At 48.3% G+C, this 18,816-nt stretch overlaps 8 protein-coding genes and 1 non-coding gene across 9 annotated transcripts; 7 read left to right on the top strand and 2 right to left on the bottom strand.

Moving 5' to 3' along the window:
- The first annotated feature begins 255 nt into the window (after positions 1–255).
- Positions 256–327, top strand: BDV27DRAFT_t9. Its single transcript has one exon. It is a non-coding gene; the product is annotated as a tRNA-Glu (tRNA).
- A 628-nt stretch (positions 328–955) lies between these two features.
- On the top strand, positions 956–2,213 carry BDV27DRAFT_170857 (amidohydrolase family protein). Its single transcript, XM_032075433.1, has one exon. The coding sequence runs from the start codon at positions 967–969 to the stop codon at positions 2,122–2,124; it is 1,158 nt and encodes a 385-aa protein (XP_031933337.1). The 5' UTR covers positions 956–966; the 3' UTR covers positions 2,125–2,213.
- A 783-nt stretch (positions 2,214–2,996) lies between these two features.
- BDV27DRAFT_140687 (3-hydroxyanthranilate 3,4-dioxygenase) lies at positions 2,997–3,642 on the top strand (the record flags this gene model as incomplete). Its single annotated transcript, XM_032069707.1, has 3 exons — positions 2,997–3,141; positions 3,217–3,336; positions 3,386–3,642. The coding sequence occupies 3 exons, from the start codon at positions 2,997–2,999 to the stop codon at positions 3,640–3,642; spliced, it is 522 nt and encodes a 173-aa protein (XP_031933336.1).
- A 323-nt stretch (positions 3,643–3,965) lies between these two features.
- On the top strand, positions 3,966–5,941 carry BDV27DRAFT_119859 (aldehyde dehydrogenase). The gene is made up of 4 exons (XM_032064961.1): positions 3,966–4,453; positions 4,519–4,736; positions 4,792–5,084; positions 5,140–5,941. The coding sequence occupies exons 1-4, from the start codon at positions 4,053–4,055 to the stop codon at positions 5,719–5,721; spliced, it is 1,494 nt and encodes a 497-aa protein (XP_031933335.1). The 5' UTR covers positions 3,966–4,052; the 3' UTR covers positions 5,722–5,941.
- A 15-nt stretch (positions 5,942–5,956) lies between these two features.
- BDV27DRAFT_170852 (SDR family NAD(P)-dependent oxidoreductase) lies at positions 5,957–6,949 on the bottom strand (the record flags this gene model as incomplete). Its single annotated transcript, XM_032075432.1, has 4 exons — positions 5,957–6,153; positions 6,215–6,316; positions 6,376–6,605; positions 6,669–6,949. The coding sequence occupies 4 exons, from the start codon at positions 6,947–6,949 to the stop codon at positions 5,957–5,959; spliced, it is 810 nt and encodes a 269-aa protein (XP_031933334.1).
- A 3,048-nt stretch (positions 6,950–9,997) lies between these two features.
- BDV27DRAFT_90555 (putative amino acid transporter) lies at positions 9,998–12,090 on the top strand. The gene is made up of 7 exons (XM_032077917.1): positions 9,998–10,329; positions 10,388–10,401; positions 10,459–10,531; positions 10,587–10,918; positions 10,980–11,536; positions 11,612–11,755; positions 11,824–12,090. The coding sequence occupies exons 1-7, from the start codon at positions 10,163–10,165 to the stop codon at positions 11,908–11,910; spliced, it is 1,374 nt and encodes a 457-aa protein (XP_031933333.1). The 5' UTR covers positions 9,998–10,162; the 3' UTR covers positions 11,911–12,090.
- Positions 12,091–12,428: 338 nt separating this feature from the next.
- On the top strand, positions 12,429–14,301 carry BDV27DRAFT_170846 (acyl--CoA ligase; the record flags this gene model as incomplete). Its single annotated transcript, XM_032075431.1, has 4 exons — positions 12,429–12,531; positions 12,585–13,196; positions 13,249–13,562; positions 13,615–14,301. The coding sequence occupies 4 exons, from the start codon at positions 12,429–12,431 to the stop codon at positions 14,197–14,199; spliced, it is 1,614 nt and encodes a 537-aa protein (XP_031933332.1). The 3' UTR covers positions 14,200–14,301.
- Positions 14,302–14,439: 138 nt separating this feature from the next.
- On the top strand, positions 14,440–16,622 carry BDV27DRAFT_152407 (flavin-containing monooxygenase; the record flags this gene model as incomplete). The annotated part of the gene is made up of 6 exons (XM_032071559.1): positions 14,440–14,713; positions 14,774–14,896; positions 14,951–15,030; positions 15,080–15,398; positions 15,462–16,100; positions 16,153–16,622. The coding sequence occupies 6 exons, from the start codon at positions 14,440–14,442 to the stop codon at positions 16,620–16,622; spliced, it is 1,905 nt and encodes a 634-aa protein (XP_031933331.1).
- A 235-nt stretch (positions 16,623–16,857) lies between these two features.
- Positions 16,858–17,942, bottom strand: BDV27DRAFT_119852 (uncharacterized protein). The gene has a single exon (XM_032064960.1). The coding sequence runs from the start codon at positions 17,704–17,706 to the stop codon at positions 17,365–17,367; it is 342 nt and encodes a 113-aa protein (XP_031933330.1). The 5' UTR covers positions 17,707–17,942; the 3' UTR covers positions 16,858–17,364.
- Positions 17,943–18,816: the final 874 nt, after the last annotated feature.

The raw sequence follows: 18,816 nt of genomic DNA, 5'->3' as shown, positions 1-18,816 counted from the left end.
GCTGAGTCACACGTATATATATAACTATATGCTAGCAAGACCGTACTAAGCACCACCAGGGCTAAGTGTAAAGTTACTGGTTCTTTATCACTAATTATGCGAATAGACCCACTTATAAAAGGTCTTCCACAACATACATATGTCTATATCCTGTCAACCATTCACCATATTCCATGTTACTGAGAGACTGTAATGGACCTATGCTTATAATTTTTACTTATAGAACAAAGTACTTTTTATGTACTTCAACAATCATCCGATGTGGTGTAATGGCTAACATCGCTGTCTCTCACACAGCAGCTCGGGGTTCGATTCCCCGCATCGGAATTATCTTTTTCGTTTTTCTCCATTATTTTTCTTCTCTCATTCATTTGTCTCTTTGTTCTTTATTGTATTCTCTCTTTAACTTTCTTCGTTCTCTGCGTAGTTCATTTTCTTTGCCCTATTCGTCTTTTTTTACGGTCAACCTACAGGCCATACACTTGACACGCATCCTACTCTAAACCACAGCATCTCAGCCAAATGGATCATTCTTCTTGTGTCTCCTCTTCGTACGCCTTATACGCATAGTTTAACATTTACTTAATCATGAGTTTCCTTTATTTCTCCACCTGGAACGTATACAAGGTTCCAAGTGATCCACATAATGATAAACACTGGACAACCGAATCCTTAGGTGTTTCCAAATCCGGGCCGTGGATACTTGGTCGCCATGTACACAATATTCACCTCGGTATAATCTGTACTGACACTGATCAGAGAACTATAGAGACTACGTCTCCTAAGTTGACGAAGCGTATGGTCACGAGAATCTATAAGCAAGACACCCGGAATCCTTCCGGGAAGCATCCGGACGAATACGAAGACGGATGCAACGATAGAACTCCTATATAGGAAACTAAATAAGATCCCCCTCATCTTCCATAGTATTGTATTCATTACTCCAAAATAAAGGAAGATATCATCATGTATTGCCACGACTGCCATAACCTTCTGCGTATTGACCTTCATACGCATATTATGCCGCCGTCTCTACCAGATCTCTCGTCATATCCCTCAAACTCCACAAATTCCCCATGGTTATCTCTCCGGGCAAACGTCAAGAACCCAGAAGACATCGACATGTACGTAGGCGATCGCTTTTTCCGCACAGTCAACAGGAACTGCTACGATGTTGACACACGCCTAGCAGAGATGGACGCCTCTGGGACCGACATCCAAGTCCTCAGCACGATCCCAATTCTCTTCTTTTACGACCAGCCTGCCGAGCCAGTATCAATCCTAGCCAGACATCTGAACAACCACATCGCCGATCTCTGCGCACAACATCCCGCCCGGTTTCTAGGTCTGGCGACAGTGCCACTGCAGGATGTCTCAGCAGCGGTAGCAGAGCTGCGTCGAGCGAAGAACGAACTCCACCTACACGGCGTGGAAATTGGCACTACGATCGACGGAATGACACTAGATGACCCGCAGTTAGACCCATTCTGGCAGGCTTGCGAGGAGCTCGAAATGCCCATCTTCATCCACCCGCTGGGTTATACCTGGCCAAAGGAGAACCCGAAACTCTGGTCTAAGTACTGGAGCTCGTGGCTGGTCGGCATGCCCAGCGAGACGGCGCTTGCTTTACATCTCCTCATTTGCTCGGGGACGCTATTACGATTCCCCCGACTTCGGCTTTGCTTTGCTCATGCGGGCGGCTCTTTCCCTGCATTGTTGGGTCGTATTCAGCATGGATATGACTGTCGGCCGGATCTCGTAGCCACAGATGCAGGCGGTGTCACTCCGACGGAACACGCGACTATGCGCGATAATATCTGGATTGACAGCCTTACTCACGATGTTGATCTTCTCGAGTTTCTGGTGAAGAAGGTCGGGGCACACCGGATCGTCATGGGTAGCGATTATCCGTTTCCCTTGGGTGAAGTCCCGGAAGCTGGTAGAATGATTGCGCGGGATAAGCGCTTGGAGAAATTTCTGTCGTGGGAGCAAAGAGCGGACATGTTGGCTGGCAATGCGTTGCGTTTTCTCAATCTTGATGCCGATGAGAAATGGAGGGATTTAGTGGAAATGCGATTGAGGGCTTCTGAGGAGGGGCATGGCTCGAAGCAATATTTGTCTTAGTCTCTCTCATTCCTCATTCTCCTTGTCTTTTTGCTTTCTTTTTCTAGTACGTATTACGGAGACCTGATTTACGACCAAGCATAATCATGGCATTTGAGACGTAATAAGCAATATAAAATGTGAAGAGCTTGATATACCTTGTATAGATACAACTTGTTATGTCACTTATTTTTTTCTATCTGTATCATAACCGTATAATTCTACACGAGCCACTTGGTACGAGAACGGCTAATTTAACGAACCTCAAATTTCAAACCATGAGCTAGGGCCGCAAGTATCATCAGATAGATAGCTAATATAGAGCTTTACGCAGTGAGATTTACATTTACACATGGAGACCTGCCTTGTTAGCCAGCTGCCTCCACAGAATACGTGGAACGGCCTTATCGATCTGATCAATCTCTTCCGAGTATAGGCGGATGTTCGTAGATTTAGAAAAGAATAGATTCCACATTGCTCAACAACATGTATGGTAAACATATCGATACCAAATTATACGTTTTTAATGCATCATCAGCACTACTGAAGCCAGATAGCACTGCTCGAAGCGGATCACCATCCGGCATCCGTATCCGCCGGATCTACTTCCGCTTCCTCGGGCGATTAACCCTAACTGCAGTGAGGGGAAACGGACGCCTCTGCAACATGTTTTCTAGGTTACGTGAAGTAAGATGTGTGTGTGGATGTAGACGATGCCCAGGCGCACCTATAGTGTCTGAGTTTCAGACCAGAAGGGACAGATCCCCGTAGCCCCGCGGTTCGTAGCGAAAGTCAATGTCAGGTGCAGTGAACATATAAGCTCCTTTATCGTTTATACATCCCTGGTGGTGGATAGTAACCTTTTACACTTGTTGGTATTTGCATTTACCAATATGATTCCTCCATTTTCTTTTGCATCGTGGGTAGCGGAGAATGAGGACAAACTCCATCCGCCGGTGAACAATTACTGTCTCTACTCCGGCGAGGATTTTACTCTGATGGTTGTCGGGGGACCCAATGCTCGAAATGACTATCATGGTATCATATCCCTTTTGATATATTTCTTTTAAGACATATACTCAATTAGTATTAACTGGTCTCCCTCTATGGTAGTCAACCCAACCGAAGAATGGTTCTACCAGGTCAAAGGCGACATGCTTTTGCGTATCGTCGAGAATGATACAACTTTTCGCGATATATCTATCAAGGAGGGAGAAATGTTCCTACTTCCTGGTTCGTGTGGATAGCCCCATCACAAAACGGCTCTATTCTAATGTAACAGGGAACACGCCGCATAATCCAGTTCGATTCACGGACACTATCGGACTAGTTATGGAACGCAAGCGACCAGAAGATACCTTAGATCGTCTACGATGGTACTGTAGCAAGGGACAGCATGGGAAACCAACAATCATACGCGAAGAGATTTTCCACTGTGCTGATCTGGGCACGCAATTGAAGCCATTGATTGAGAGATGGCAGCTGGATGAGGAGAGTCGGCAGTGTGGGGCCTGTGGAGCGATCGCGGATCCGAAATAGCTTCCTGGTTATTATGGAGCGTAGTGGTAGTAGATCTACATGGTTCTCTTGGTCTATGAATTGTTAGAGTGGAGTTGTCAGGGTTATCCCATATAACCCTTTTGGGATAGCAGACAGCCCTAAGCAAACATTTTCAACTCCATAGTTTTTATAATAGCACCAACAATACCCCTTTTAGGTGTTCTCCAGGTTTCGGATTATCTCTGGCGAGACTTTTTATCTTAGTGGATTCTTGGCATTATTTACAGCCGGATGACAGGATCAGACCACACTCACTTGACCGGATAACATCCGATGCATTGCCTGTATTCTGTCGTCCCCGGATATGTTCCCAATTTCTCCCCTTTCTCTTTTCCTGGCGTTATATCACCTGTATTAATCTGAAGTTGCCTAAGAGAGTTACAATTGCCATGTCTCCACAGCTGTGGGAACTCGATACCCTTGAAGATGCGGAGGGCCATCTCCAGTGGCTCGATTTCCAGCCGTTCAAGCTCCAAAACCTCGTCGATGGAAACCTCATCCCTCACCCCCACAATGATTGGATTGATTCCATGAACCCCAAGACCGGCCTCCACTTTGCATGCATCCCCAACAGCACTCCCGAGCAAATCGATCAAGCCGTCAAAGCCGCCGACGCAGCCTTTCCTGCGTGGTCTACCACACCTCCCTCGCAACGATCACAGTACCTCCAGCGCATTGCTTCGCGAATTGAAGAACAACGAGAATTGTTTGCTGTCTGGGAAAGCATCGACCAGGGAAAGACCTTGACGCGCGCGAGAGTGGAGATTGATCGCGCGGTGTCTAATTTCCGGTGGGACAATTCCGAATCGCTTTGCAAACTTGTGTTTCTTGGAATTAACGCGTGCGATGGGGTAGATACTTTGCGACCTATATCCTGCACCAAGAAACCCATGCCCGGTTAACAGATACCAATGTTTTGACCTATGAACATCGTTCACCGAAAGGTGTCTTCGCTCTTATCTCGCCATGGAATATGCCCTTGTATCTTCTTACGTGGAAGATCGCGCCCTGTCTAGCCTTCGGATGTACAGCCGTGGCAAAGCCGAGTGAATTGACTAGCGTGACAGCCTACCGTATGTAATGCACGCCTTCGACTTCAATGACTTGGTCGACCTAATAGTTATCTAGTCCTCTCGGCCGTATTCCAAGATGTCGGACTTCCCCCAGGTGTAATCAACCTAGTTTACGGAGCTGGAAATCCCACCGGCTCAGCTCTGGTTAGCCATCCGCTCGTCAAAGGCATCTCTTTCACCGGGGGCACAGCCACCGGCCGACAAATCCGTCGCGATACCGTCGACGACATCGGGAAGCATCTATCGCTCGAACTCGGCGGGAAAAATCCCACTCTCGTGTTCGATGACGTTGACATGGACAAGGCCGTCGCGACCGCAGCGGCTGCCGCGTTCGAGAATCAAGGAGAGGTACTACCCAGTCCGAAGATTCCAAGCCAGTGAGCAGAGAACTAACGATGTTCAGATCTGTCTCTGTGGTTCCCGAATATATGTCCAGAGAAGAGTCTGGTCGGAGTTCGTATCACGCTTCGTCTCATATATCAAAAAGCATTACGAATTAGGTAACACAGTCGGTGCTGTAGTCTCCTTACCACATTATAACAAGATCCGGTCGTATCTCTCCCTAGCCGCAGAAGACCCCGTCAGCGTGTTTCATCTCGGTTCTATACCACCGGAAAATCCAGAAGGGGGGTTCTGGATAGAGCCTGCTGTCTTGACGGTGTCGGAGTCGAGTCCGTTGTTGACGGACGAAATTTTCGGCCCGGTTGTCACTCTCACTCCTTTCGATACAGAGGAAGAAGCCATTCGGAAAGCCAATGATAGTAACTATGGACTGGCTAGTATCTTGTTGACTAAGGATGGGGCACGCATGCGACGTGTCGGTGAGAGGCTGGAGGCTGGGTTGGTGTGGGTCAATTGTTGGCTGGTTCGAGAATTAGGGACGCCGTTCGGAGGGATGAAGTCTTCCGGTACGGGGAGAGAGGGGGGTGAGTATAGTAGGGAGGTTTTTACCTCTGTGCGCACGTTGCATATTCCGCAGGTATAGCCGGGCTGCTTCACGGCTTTCCATATATTGGTGTGGATATTACTCTCTTATTGTTTCTCATTATGCATTGCACTGCTCAACATCTTCCATATGAGTCTCCGTTCTGTGGAAGAACAATATTCATAATGTCAATTTTAGACTGGAGGTATGCCTTCACTGAGAGAATCAACCGTGCAAGATGTTAAATGAACCGCATCACTCTTATCGAGGCATCATTGACCAATGTATATGACTCCTAGTGCGCAGTGTATCCCCCATCAACTGGCAAAGCAACCCCCGTCACCAAGCTGGCATCATCGCTAGCCAGCACCACCGCCATCCGGGCGATATCATCTGGATACCCAACCCCCTTAAAGGGCTGCTTCTGACGTAGCGACTCTATTGCAGATGGTGAAACTTCCTCGAGATAGCGCACCATAGCTGTGTAAATAGCTATAGAGAATCATTAGTCCAAACCTGCTCCCACTCTCACTCAAAGAAGAGGAAATCATACCTCCAGGACAAATAGCATTCACATGAATCCGATCAGGGGCATAATCCAGCGCCATCTGCCTAGTCAAATTGACAATAGCTCCTTTAGACGCGCAATAAGCCGCTACACCCATGTCAGTCGAAACATTCAAACCAACGCCAAATCCTCAGGATACAACATACGAGCACCCAGCGCTCCCACCAACCCCCATACAGAGCCTAGGTTAATAACCCAGCCCCTATCACCCGAAGAATGAGGCTCCTGTTTTAACATCTGCGCAATTGCATACTTGCAGCCAAGGAAGACCGACTTCGTGTTCACCCGTAGGATCGTGTCCCAGACGAGCTCATCTGTTTCGTGGACTCGACTTGGAGTCCAGGCCTCTGTGGCAATTCCGGCGTTGTTGACTAAACTATACACTTGTTAAGTTATTTGCGTCCTAGTAGTTAGAATAGCAGGATAATACGGAACTTACATATCCAGTCGACCGTACTCCGCTACTGCTGTTTGTACCGCTCGTTCCATTTGTTGGGCTTCACCAACGTCTGTTTGAACGTAAATGGCTCGTCCGCCTGCTTCGATGATAGCATCGTGGGTGGTTATCTTGACCTCTTCGGGGACTATGGGTCGAGCAGTTGGCGATATGTCTGCGCAGACGACGTGTGCACCCTCCTTTGCGTAGCGGAGGGCAATGGCCCTACCCATTCCGGAGGAGGAACCGGTTATGAGGGCTACTTTGCCTAGGAGACGGGTCATGTTTTGTTATAGAGTAGTCAAATTGTCTATCTACCAGGTTTCACTTCAGAACACGGCGTATATATACTAGACGACAATGTGAGATTGGGCTTGTAAAAGCCAGGGCATTCTCAGAGCCCAAGAGACGAATATGCAAGTGCCACTACTTGGAATGTCCAACCACTGAGAAGATTTTGTTTCGACCCGCGACATGCGGGGCAGTTAAATTAGGCCATGCTGATAAATAGGGCCCTGCATAGCGGACTGTGTAAGCACCTCTAGATGTACCGATGGTGTAATTAGAATTTAGTAAGTATAGCACATTTGGTGTAAATAAGCCTTTGATATAGTCTATGTCGATATGTTGAATGTCAGATAGCCCAAGGCTACACCAAGTGCGGAATAATGTTGTGGTCTAATAGGTAACACGCGAAATAAGTCTCTATATACAACTAACACACGAGCTACGAACTCTCTCCCCCAAAAGCTTTGTGCAAGATATCCTTGGAAAATATTACAAGCAATAAACCTTCAAATAGCATAAGTTTACCGCGAGGATAACAGGACAGTATCACATATAGATATCCCAATTCGGTAAGTGGTTCGTCCAAGTCATAGCTCAAAACAGAATCATGTCCATACTTTGGTAGAGAATTAAGACTGACCCAAGCTCTACTTTGATGCTGTAGATGGTTCAGGTGACTATAGTGAACGATGCGATCACAATAGACCTGGGCACCAATTACCTGCCTAACTTATAAGAGGCCACGTGGAGGCTGGAGATTCGACAAAAGTGAGCAAATTAATTGGATTATTAGTAAAAATGGTCAAGCTGACAGACAAGGGAGCTGTTATACGAGGTCCATGCAAATGTTACATGAGATCTACAGGGACCTTGGGAACAACAGGCCGTCAAGTGGTCTTTCATATCGTACAACACGTATAAGCCAATATTATATGCTATCCAAGGCAAAGTTGCATATATTTCTAAAGTTAGAGACATCTGACCACATATTATGACCACGTGGTACTCTTGAAAAGGACATAAGCAGCTGGAACCTCCTTGCTGAAAAATCGAAGGACAGCAGCGGCTATCGTAAACTTTTGATGTAGGGCAGTTCCGATATTGTGAAACCTTGGCCTCAGAATGCAAAATTCCTTAGTCATTCAGGGGGCAAGGTTTTCCTTACTCAGGCAAACGAAATAGACATAACTCATCATACCACAGGCACAGGCTATGAGTGACGTGGAGACACTGGACAGACGACCGCACGTTCAATCCATAATGACCACAGACCAATCTTGCGGGGACCCCAAATACCCCACACTTACCAAACTTGTTATACGATCAGCGACAGGATGCAAGGGCGTCAATGTCGGTTAATGCGCACTTCTACGGCGAGACCGTGGCGGTCCATATCGCTTAGAATCATGACATATATGTCGCAGGGATCTCCACCAACCTACCGTCCAACCCCGAATAGCCCGGGTTTTCGGCATGACAGTCAATCAGACGCCTCTTAAAAATGACGCATATCCACCGCAAAGCCTGTTACACTTCAACCTGCATATTAGGTATATAATCATTTCGCATAGACTCGGAGTGGGTTGTAGGCTTCCCGTTGCTTCTCGGCTAGGATCGTAGGTCTGGGTTGCGAATATCGTGCAACATGTACATAGATCATGCTTTGGTGTAAAAGTTGCCAAGTACATACACAGTATACGCAAAGGGAATCAGTCCACCCATAGCATAAACTGGCACGCAAACACTTCCAGGCACCGTGGAGAACAGTTGGGGTAGTGCTACGGAATTGGGGTAGAGAAAACCAGCCCGAGAAAATCGAGAAACTTGCCCGATCCGGCAGTCGCCTCACACGGCCTCGGCCTCGGATGTACTCCTTGAGTTTCGATTTCTACACCGAGTGGCAATTCTATTACTCTATCGCTTTCCTTCTCGCTCACGGTCGGTTTGGCCCTCGTGACCAATAAGGACTTTACTCAAGATGCGGGGGTGATGTTGGTTTAGTCCAGCACACATTCACACAGGAGATTTTAACCGATATGCTAAGACCTGCAGCCTAAAATACACGAAAATTAGGGTTTTGACCAAGAAATAATTTTTTCTTGGGATCGACACTAAATTAAGCCTCTGACACGGTTGCATCCAGAAGGTAAAAAATTAGACAATTTTTATTATTCCGCTCAGTGCCAGTCTGACTAATGCGGACAAGCATAAAGATCAGGCCATAAACGTTATGAATTTATTATTTTATCTTTTCTCCTCTCTTTCCAGCGTCTTGGCATAGATAAGCGGGGAGAGAGGAAATCGATTATAACATAGCAAATGGTAATTGCATCGCCACCTGGGGAGATATGGGGGGACTCTGGAGACATGCAATAAGAGCAGTTCAATTATAGAAAGGAAGACAATACTTTATTCCACGAAGAGCGAAGATCCTCAGGCAGGAACGGATTTCAACCGAATCCCTTGAGTAATGGAAAGCGTCCCGAACCAATAGAAGGTCCGTACGGGTGCAAAGCTTTTACAAGTGGGTCCAAACTGTTACTTAATTTGTTTCGATAAGGATTCCCATTGGTTCCAGTGGGGCCTCCCGTCCACGGCCGCATGCAAAGTGTGGGTCTCTCGAGCTTGAAATCTGCGCCTATGAGATCCTCGCATTCGGGAAAGTTTCGGGAAACTGTATAAACCGTGACTAAATGCGTCGCCTGCAGCCCCCCAAACGCGGTCGGTTGGATATCAGGAAAGTTTGCTGCTGCGGGTATATCTCTGCTGATAGAACATTGCAGGAATGCATGCAGCAGGACGTATCGTGTGATATCACAGTTCCCCAGGTTCCTTGTTTGTTGGTCGAGAACTGGTCCTCGGACATACCTTGACGGCATTGGCCACCGTTAACTCCAGACTGACTTTGGCTTCCAAAGGGATCGCGTGGAGAGAACGGGATCTCAACGCCGTGACCCACCAGGGCTTGTGAGAATTTTCTCCCACCGCGGACTTCCTCAACATCCTTTGCGCTTATCTCCCAGCCCCGGTGTTCGGCGGATGCGAGGATAGTCTTATAGCGTCTGCCACGGCCTCTGGACTTCTTCTATTTCATCACTCTTGACCGTCTCTACATTCGACAGGAGAGGGTAACTTGGCTGTCTCATATACTTGACTGTCTTATACTCTCCATCTCTCGACGCTCCTCGCCCCGCAATAGTCGCGTCAAGATGTTGATGGAAGGCGTCCCTCCACCGTCCGACCCAATCGAGAACAAGCATGGCGACCCCATGTACGCGGATGATGATTTGAAGGCGGAGCTGGACAACACCCCTGTCGATGACCCATTTGGTAATGAAGCAACTGCGGAGGTCAAGTACAAGACGCTGAAGTGGTGGTAAGTTGCGGATCCCCTTGTATGCATTGGACAACAGTGATTTAGACTAACGTCTCAGGCAATGTGGAATGTGTATGTTTAGTCGTCGAATGAGACCTATCGAATCCGCAGCATAGCTAACAATACTAGTCATGATTGCCGAATCGGTGTCCCTTGGAGTCTTGTCCCTTCCTGCTACTCTTGATACACTGGGCTTTGTTCCGTGAGTCCTCTCACAATATTGCGTCTACAACCTGGTTCTTACAATTCGTCGATAGGGCGCTCATTCTGATTGTCGGTCTTGGTATTCTCGCTCTCTACACTGGAATGGTCATTGGCCAATTCCGCGAGCGTCATCCGCATATTCACAACCTGGCTGATGCCGGCGAAATCCTCATGGGTCGGTTCGGCCGTGAACTCTTCGGTCTGGGCCAGATCCTGTTCTCCATCTTTATCATGGGTAGTCACATTGTCACCTTCACCGTCATGATGAACACGATCACCGAGCATGGCACCTGCTCCATTGTCTTCAGTATTGTGGGCATGGTGATCTGTTTGGTCCTGTCACTGCCCCGTACGATCAAGAACATGACCTACATCTCCATCGCCTGTATGTCTTCCTATGGAACCGGAATAAAATTCCAAAACAGTCGACTAACCAATCCCTACAGCCTTCATTAGCATCTTCTCCGCAGTCATGATCACCATGATCGGTGTCGGTGTCCAATACAAGGGCGGCACTAGCATCTACGCCACCCAGCAGACAAACATCTACCACGGCTTCACCGCCGTGACCAACATTGTGTTCGCCTACTGCGCCCACGTCGCCTTCTTCGGTCTGATCGCCGAGATGGAGGAACCCAAGGACTTCACCAAGGCTCTGTGCCTGCTGCAAGGCTTCGAGATCGCCCTCTACGTCACCGCCGCCACCGTCATCTACTACTACGTCGGCACTGGTGTCGCCTCACCCGCTCTCGGATCCGCCGGCCCTGTGCTCAAGAAGGTCGCGTACGGTGTGGCCATCCCCACCATCATCGGTGCCGGTGTCGTCAACGGCCACGTCGGTCTCAAGTACATCTATGTTCGCATCTTCCGGAAGTCTGGCCGCATGGCTAAGCGCGACTTCGTCTCCGTTGGTTCCTGGGTTGGCATTGGTGTGACCTGCTGGATTATCGCTTGGATTATTGGAGAGGGTATTCCTAGCTTCACCAATATTGTTAGCTTGATTGTATGTGGTTCTCTTTTGGCACTCTTGCGTCGGAACTTGGAAAAGAAGATCTTTGCTAATAGATACCAAAAACAGAGTTCTTTGTTCGCCAGTTGGTTCACCTACGGTCTGAGTGGCGTGTACTGGTTGCACATGAACTGGGGTTACTGGTTCTCGTCTCCTCGCAAGATTGCCCTCACCATTCTTAATTTCTTGATTGTTGGTATTGGTGGTACTATTGTATGTGACCCTTTGTCCACCCTCTTAAGTCTTAAAAAGTTATGAGTATACTAACTGTCATCTCACAGTGCGGTCTGGGATTGTACGCCTCCGGCAAGGCCATCCACGACGACAGCTCTCGGGCCAGCTTCACCTGCGCCAATAATGCGGACTAAGCTTTGACTTTACTTTACGGCATTAATTTATCTATCTGGTTTTTTTTCGCTTATGGGTTGGGTTTCTGTTTCAGCGTCTGACGATTTGCGATATGTTGTACGGATGATCTACGGCTGATTCTGATGGTCATGTATATACTATAGACTTGCATTGAGCGTGTTGTTCTAGATGTCTGTGTTTACTTTTTTGTGTCTTCTTGTATAGTGGTCTAGAGATATAAATATGTTGATACTGTTCTTCGCACTTTGGAGAATATGTTCAGGTTGGGCTATAATAGGCTTCGATATAGACCCGTACTGTTATGTTAATCTATTTCGAACTGGTCTATTTGCCCCTTACCTTGAATCCTGCGTTAGCGATTATTCGCCAGTCATGGCAATGATTGGCATACAATTTCTCTGCCCATGGTCCGGTAATAAGAGCCCGTCGATCCAGTGATATATCACACGGCCGCTGCATGACAGGTCCTCGTTGTTTTTGCCAGGCCGATAGAGTAGATTTGACCGTTGTGTTGATGATGGATGTAGTGACCTCCCCCTTTCCATCGGTCGCCATTCCGGATGTCGATCTTTGGAGTTTTCTCTTCGAACGAGCTGATCGGCCATATCCAGCTGATAAAGGTACGTTCGGCCCGAGAATAATCTGCGCGGTGGATTGATTATTGACTCTTCAGTTCTGTTCACCGCCGCCGACACTGAACGGTGTCTCACGTATACGCAAATCCGCCAACGAGCTCTGTCCTTCGGCCACTCCTTGCGTCGAAAATGGGATTGGCAGAAAGGCGATGTCCTAGTCGTCTTCACCACGAACTCAATCGATGTGCCGCCCATCGTTTGGGGTACCCTTGCCATCGGCGGCGTGGTCTGTCCGGTGAACCCTAACTACCGCGCGGAGGAGTTGCTGCATCCCCTACAAGGTACCAAGGCTAGGGCTCTCGTAACACAGAGAGCTCAAGCGTCGGTGGCCTTTGAGGCTGCCAAACGTGCTGGCCTCCCCCGCGACCGTGTAATAGTTCTGGATGAGCTAACAGAAGATGACTTCGACCATGGGAGAGTGAATGGGCCACATTCGGCCCCGATTGACCGTCCAGCGGAAGATTTGGCTTTCTTAGTCTACTCATCCGGCACAGCTGGTCTCCCCAAGGCTGTGATGCTCTCGCATCGCAACATGATTGCAAACTTGCTGCAGACTGCATCAGTCGATAACGGCGAGCTGGCATGGAATGGAGGCATGCACGGCGAGGGCGATAGCACCCTGGCTTTGTTGCCTTTCTTTCATATCTATGGTATTTATCATCCATTAATACTAAACCCAAACACACCTGATATCGTGAATAGGCATCACATATCTTCTCAACCATACCGTTTACCTTGGTCTGTCGACATTCGTCATGCCCAGATTTCAATTCGATTCATTCTGCGCCACCATTCAGAAACATCGAATCACCTACGCATATGTAGTTCCACCGATTATCCTAGAACTGGTGTCTAATCCTCGTATCACTGAGTATGACCTCAGCTCGCTACGGATGATGCTCTCCGCTGCTGCGCCGCTGGCGGTGGAGTTAATCCAAACTTTGCATCAGAAGCTCAATTTCAGCGTGCGTCAGGCGTATGGGATGAGTGAATGTGCTCCGTGTACGCACATGCAGGTAGGTATTGAGTGCCAGGCAATAACTGGGCCGTGGCTAATGATTGTTCTAGACATGGAACGAGACACACAGCCACCCGGGCTCCGTTGGTCGTCTTCTCCCGAATATGACTGCCAAGTATGCCCCGGTTGAGGGGGAGACTGGACGGTCCAAAGAGCTCTGGGTCAAAGGGCTGAATGTCTTTCTTGGATACCTGAATAATCCGAAGGCCAACGGTGAATCCTTTTCTGAAGATGGATATTACAAGACTGGTGATGTGGGATACGAGGATGAGAGTGGCCACTTCTACATCACAGACCGAGTGAAGGAGTTGATCAAGTATAATGGGTTCCAGGTGGCACCGGCTGAACTCGAGGCCATCGCTCTAGGGCATCCTGCCATCGCAGATGTGGCTGTGACGGGAATCAAAGACGACCAGTCGGGGACAGAACTGCCCCGAGCATATGTGGTTGTGGCGCCGGGATACGAGGGCAACCAGAACACAGCTGATGCTATATATCAGTATGTGAGTGATCAGGTGATTAATTATAAGCGCTTGCGTGGAGGAGTGCGTTTTGTGCCGGCTATTCCACGAAACCCATCTGGGAAGATCTTGCGACGAGAACTGAAGAAGTTGGATCGAGTGGCCAAGCTGTAGCTTCCATGCTTCACTGCCGAATTGTGGATTGTATAGCTGTAATGTAGAGAAATAGAGAGCATTGTGTCCGGAGGAATGTTCCGTGGAAAATCATGATTCGCATTCCATGTAGTTATGAATGCAGAATGAAAGGAGCATCAAAGAAGTGGGCGGCGATCATTGGACCCTAACACATGACCCCCGCACACACGATATCTACGCTAATCCTCATTCGGCAGTCCAAGACTCCGATCCATCAAAATGGAGAACCTTAGGCCAACACTATTGGTCTTCAACCCTTCTTGGGTGTGTCAATTCACTACTCTCATTCCCGATACTTACCTCGGTACCCCGACTCAGCTGCATTTCCCTGGTGTTGTCAAAAATGGACCCCCTCAGCTCATGCGAGGCAAACATCGCCTGCACGACGTTTCACCCAAACTTGCCAAAATGACGGGGTTCCAAGCAGGCCGTCCGGTCGGAAACCATGACTATACGTCCTCTACGGTAGTTATTATAGGGGCGGGCATATCTGGTACTGCCTGACGATACCCTCGTGTGGTGGCTGCAGAACAACTGGTTAACGGACACCTAGGTCTCTGTATGGCTATTGATGTTATCAAGCGAAGCCAATGCCGTAACATTGTCATTCTGGAGAAAGGCAGCCAAGTCGGAGGCACCTGGAGTGACAACAGATACCCTGGATGCGCCTGTGACAGTACGTGCATCAAGAATTCCGGTCGTTCATTAGCTTAGACTAAACTATCGCCAGTCTGGAGCACGTTGTACAGCTTCTCTTTTGAGCAGAAGACCGATTGGACGAGAGAGTATCCGGGTCAGGAAGAGATTCGGGTACGTTTATGTGAACCGATTGTGTCCGGCTTCCATCTAACACGCCCAGGATTATCTTCTTCACGTCGCGGAGAAATATGGTCTCTATAAATACATCCGCTTCAACACAACCGTGCAAGAAGCTCGCTGGGATGACAAACAGCTCAAGTGGAAGGTCAGCGTGGCCACATCGGGGGCTAAAGACACCCAGTTCCACGAGTCATACGACATCACCACCGACTTCCTGGTATCTGCAGTGGGTCAGCTCAATGTGCCAAGTTGGCCCTCTATTCCCGGTCTCGACGACTTCACCGGCAAATTGATGCATTCTGCCCGGTGGGACTGGACATATGATTTCACCGGAAAACGCGTCGCCATCATCGGAAATGGTATTTAGTGTCCTTTTCATTTTCAAATCATCACTGTCATGGTCGTTGGATTGACTTATTTAGGCGCCACTTGCGCCCAAATCGTCCCCGAACTGGCTAAATCGGTCTCGCAAGTCACGGTGTACCAGCGGACCCCCAACTGGGTCATCCCTCGGTATGATACGAGTATCTCGTCTATTCAAAGATTCTTGCTCTCCTACGTGCCACCTATCCGCTGGTGCAAACGCGCCCTCATGATGCAAGCTCGCGAGTTCAGCCATGATGCTATCGCGAAGTCCGACTCGGCAATGGCAGGGTTTATACGCAAAATGGCCATCGATGCCATGAAAAGCCAGCTGTGTGATAAGCCCGAGCTGTGGGACAAGCTGACCCCAGATTACTCGCCTGGCTGCAAGCGTGTCATTCCATCGGACGACTACTTCCCCGCATTGAACAAGAAAAATGTGCATCTCGAGACACGACCGATCCAGCGCGTTACCGAGTCTGGAATCGAAACAACTGATGGCGCCCTCCAAGAATATGATCTCATTGTTGCTGCGACGGGATTCCGCTCAGTCGAATTTATGCATCCTATCCAAGTGTACGGGCGAAACGGACGTCCGGTGTCAGATGTATGGAAGGATGGGGCTGCAGCCTACTATGGTGTCACAGTTGAGAACCTCCCCAACTTTGGCATGCTATACGGGCCGAACACGAATCTAGGTGAGTGGAACACAACCCTTCTCTTGTGGAATCTTGGGCTTATCGTGTACAGGACATAACTCGATCATTCTGATGGTTGAGGCACAGTCGCGTTACCTGACCACACTGATCAGTGAGGTCGTGCGTGCCAAGGCTCGTAGCGACTCGCTGGTCTTGCAGCCCCGGTCGGATGTAGTGGCTGCGTTCAATGATCGCCTCCAGAAAGAGTTAGAGGGCAGTACCTTCGCCGACCCGCAGTGCCATAGCTGGTATAAACTGGAAAATGGTCGGATCACCAACAACTGGCCCGGCCGGGTGGTCCAGTATCAGAAGGACATGTCACGGGTGCAATGGGAGGATTACCTCATTGAGGGGACGGGCAAGTCCGTGGTGGAGCGCAAGAAATCGACCAATATCGGTCGCGTCCAGGAGGAATTGCCTGTTCGTTCCTCAACATTGGTGCTGGGCGCTTTGGGAGTGGCCCTTGCAGTGGGCGGGTACTATATGAATGGACCAAAGGCTTTGCTGCAGCGACGCCGTTGACTTTCTTCTCATTCTACATATCATCCATCTATGGCATTCAGACTGTTCAGCACATCTTCGCGAGTGGTCCACTGTTCTCCGTCTCGGTTATCGGAAGTAAATAGTGTGTTAATTTCATGTTACATATTTACCAATTTCACATGGTATCCGCTGTCTCACTTGGTCAATCCATGTCGACGGACTCCTGCAGGGGTTTTGGCATGGGATGTTGGTATGCAGCATCATAAACTGAGTTAGCAAGGGATCATTCAGTGCTCTTCAGGCGGAAATGAAACTCGTGTAACTTTTCCACGGCATGGTGCTTGCGTAAGGGAATTCGCATCAGATCTCATCCATGAGGATGTCCCTGCAGTATCCCGGTTCGGGCGTCGATCAGATAACCTTAACCTGATGAGATGGGGTTATATTTAGATATGTTCGGGTCGTTTACGCAATGTGATGTTGCAATTTTGACAATGAGTGAGTGGACGTCTAGAGCATCTGCGATGATGAATATATACTTGCGGAGTTACTGGAATATCCTCGTTAATCTCCGTTGCACATCCATTTCTCGAACAAGTTCCAAGCAAATTCCATTCCGAGGATTGAATTTTTGCATATCGCCTGTGACGTTCGTGCAGTAACACACATCTATTTCGATAAAAACAACCTCTCTCGAATCGTATACTCCGTACAACTGACAGAAATCTATGATTTCCCCATGACGATTACCTAATACAGCCTTCGACCAAATCAGGCTAGACTACCAGATCGAGCGACTAAACTCTAGCAGGCGAAGGACAACGTGTCCTGACGGCGGGACGGGACACCAGACTAGTATTCCAATTATAACTCGACTAAAAGCCACATTTTCATTCATGTTTATGCATGCCGGCATTTGGATAAATCCTAGGAATACTATGAGTAACTCCACAGTAAAACGATACAAACTGAACAAAGAGAAAAAGAGATAGTTGCCCCAAACTGAACTCAAAAAAGAAACGAATTCAAGAAAGGGAAAGAAGGGCCGATCGACCTTGTCGCCATCACCCGGCAGAAAGGGTTGATCTGATACCAATGAGAGTGGCTGGTTTTCTCCGTCCATTTGCCCCTTTTTGTCGGATGGTCGCCGAAGACAGAAGGTTTTTTTTGGGAGAGGGGGGGAAATTGAGGTGGAGAAGGTGGTTTGAAGTCTTGTTTTTATTTCAATAATTGTCTTTCAATTATTTGATTAACGTGCTTGATTATAGTTTACTTTAAGTATGGACTGTGTCTTACGGTCGGAGATATTTTGGGGGGAGGGGGTGTGACCTGCTTATTGTTGCATTGCATTGCATGTCGGGTAGGGGTTGGATTGAATTCACTGTGGTTAAATGTAGTGAAATAGTCTGTGCATCTTTGTTGAATAGATAATATTAGTACTTTATCAAGGTAGAAAGTAAACCTTGATATACGAGCTCATGAAGCAAGTGGTCTCGTGATGCCATGTGGCACCCAATGGCACGAGGAATCCCCGGAGCTTAGCTTCGACGATGTTAAATTGGAGCTTGTTGCTGTTCTCATCATCGAGTCCATGGCTAACGTAACATTGTAGTGGGGTTGAATGCTGTTAGACTCGTTTCAATGATGTTATCTCTTGATGTCAGCACTGCCTCTCTGATGTTTCAAACATGGATCGCGACAGCTCTATTTTATACTCCGTACAAGAGACAACCGTGGTCGAGGAACTCCGTAGTATGTTTTGTTTCCAACTGCCAACAGTTCCATGCCAAGGCGGGGGCCAAAAAAGAGCCTTGAACGCCAGGATGGAGACGACCGACGAAAGCGAATTGGCCCATTCGCTTCCTCTTCCGTCTGAGACAAGTCCGACGACTTGGCACTTGGCAGTGGCTGTTGGGACTCGGGAGGTAGTATTTTTTCCGTACGTGTCACTTACATACAGTACATACCTGCTGATACTGACAATACCGTAGTAGATGGCACTATTAGGACTAATTTAGTCGTGGGTTCCATTTTAACCCCTTTTCGATATCAGTAATGCACCTGTCTCTGTGTGTGAGAGCACTCGAGGTATCTCAGAGATGGGACAGATTCACAGACATATAATGGGTAAAGTCCATCATCAAGAGACCATGGAAGAATAAAGAGAGGGAGAAGGATTGGGGAGGGATTTGTACCCGCCACACAATTAGATCGACGGTTAGATCCCAGGGCT

Source organism: Aspergillus caelatus (assembly GCF_009193585.1).
Source record: "Aspergillus caelatus strain CBS 763.97 unplaced genomic scaffold BDV27scaffold_5, whole genome shotgun sequence".
Lineage (NCBI taxonomy): Eukaryota > Fungi > Ascomycota > Eurotiomycetes > Eurotiales > Aspergillaceae > Aspergillus > Aspergillus caelatus.
Note: the sequence above shows the minus strand (reverse complement) of the source record. Positions and strands in the feature narration are given on the sequence as shown.

Bases quoted from the DNA above. Each gene is read 5' to 3' on its own strand.
- BDV27DRAFT_119859 (XM_032064961.1), top strand. From the start codon at position 4,053: ATGTCTCCACAGCTGTGGGAACTCGATACCCTTGAAGATGCGGAGGGC. The intron at 4,454-4,518 runs GTGGGACAATTC...GCGATGGGGTAG, and splicing joins CGCGCGGTGTCTAATTTCCG to ATACTTTGCGACCTATATCC. The intron at 5,085-5,139 runs GTACTACCCAGT...AACGATGTTCAG, and splicing joins CGTTCGAGAATCAAGGAGAG to ATCTGTCTCTGTGGTTCCCG.
- BDV27DRAFT_170857 (XM_032075433.1), top strand. From the start codon at position 967: ATGTATTGCCACGACTGCCATAACCTTCTGCGTATTGACCTTCATACG.
- BDV27DRAFT_119852 (XM_032064960.1), bottom strand. From the start codon at position 17,706: ATGGACGGAGAAAACCAGCCACTCTCATTGGTATCAGATCAACCCTTT.
- BDV27DRAFT_90555 (XM_032077917.1), top strand. From the start codon at position 10,163: ATGTTGATGGAAGGCGTCCCTCCACCGTCCGACCCAATCGAGAACAAG. The intron at 10,919-10,979 runs GTATGTCTTCCT...CAATCCCTACAG, and splicing joins GACCTACATCTCCATCGCCT to CCTTCATTAGCATCTTCTCC. The intron at 11,756-11,823 runs GTATGTGACCCT...GTCATCTCACAG, and splicing joins TTGGTATTGGTGGTACTATT to TGCGGTCTGGGATTGTACGC.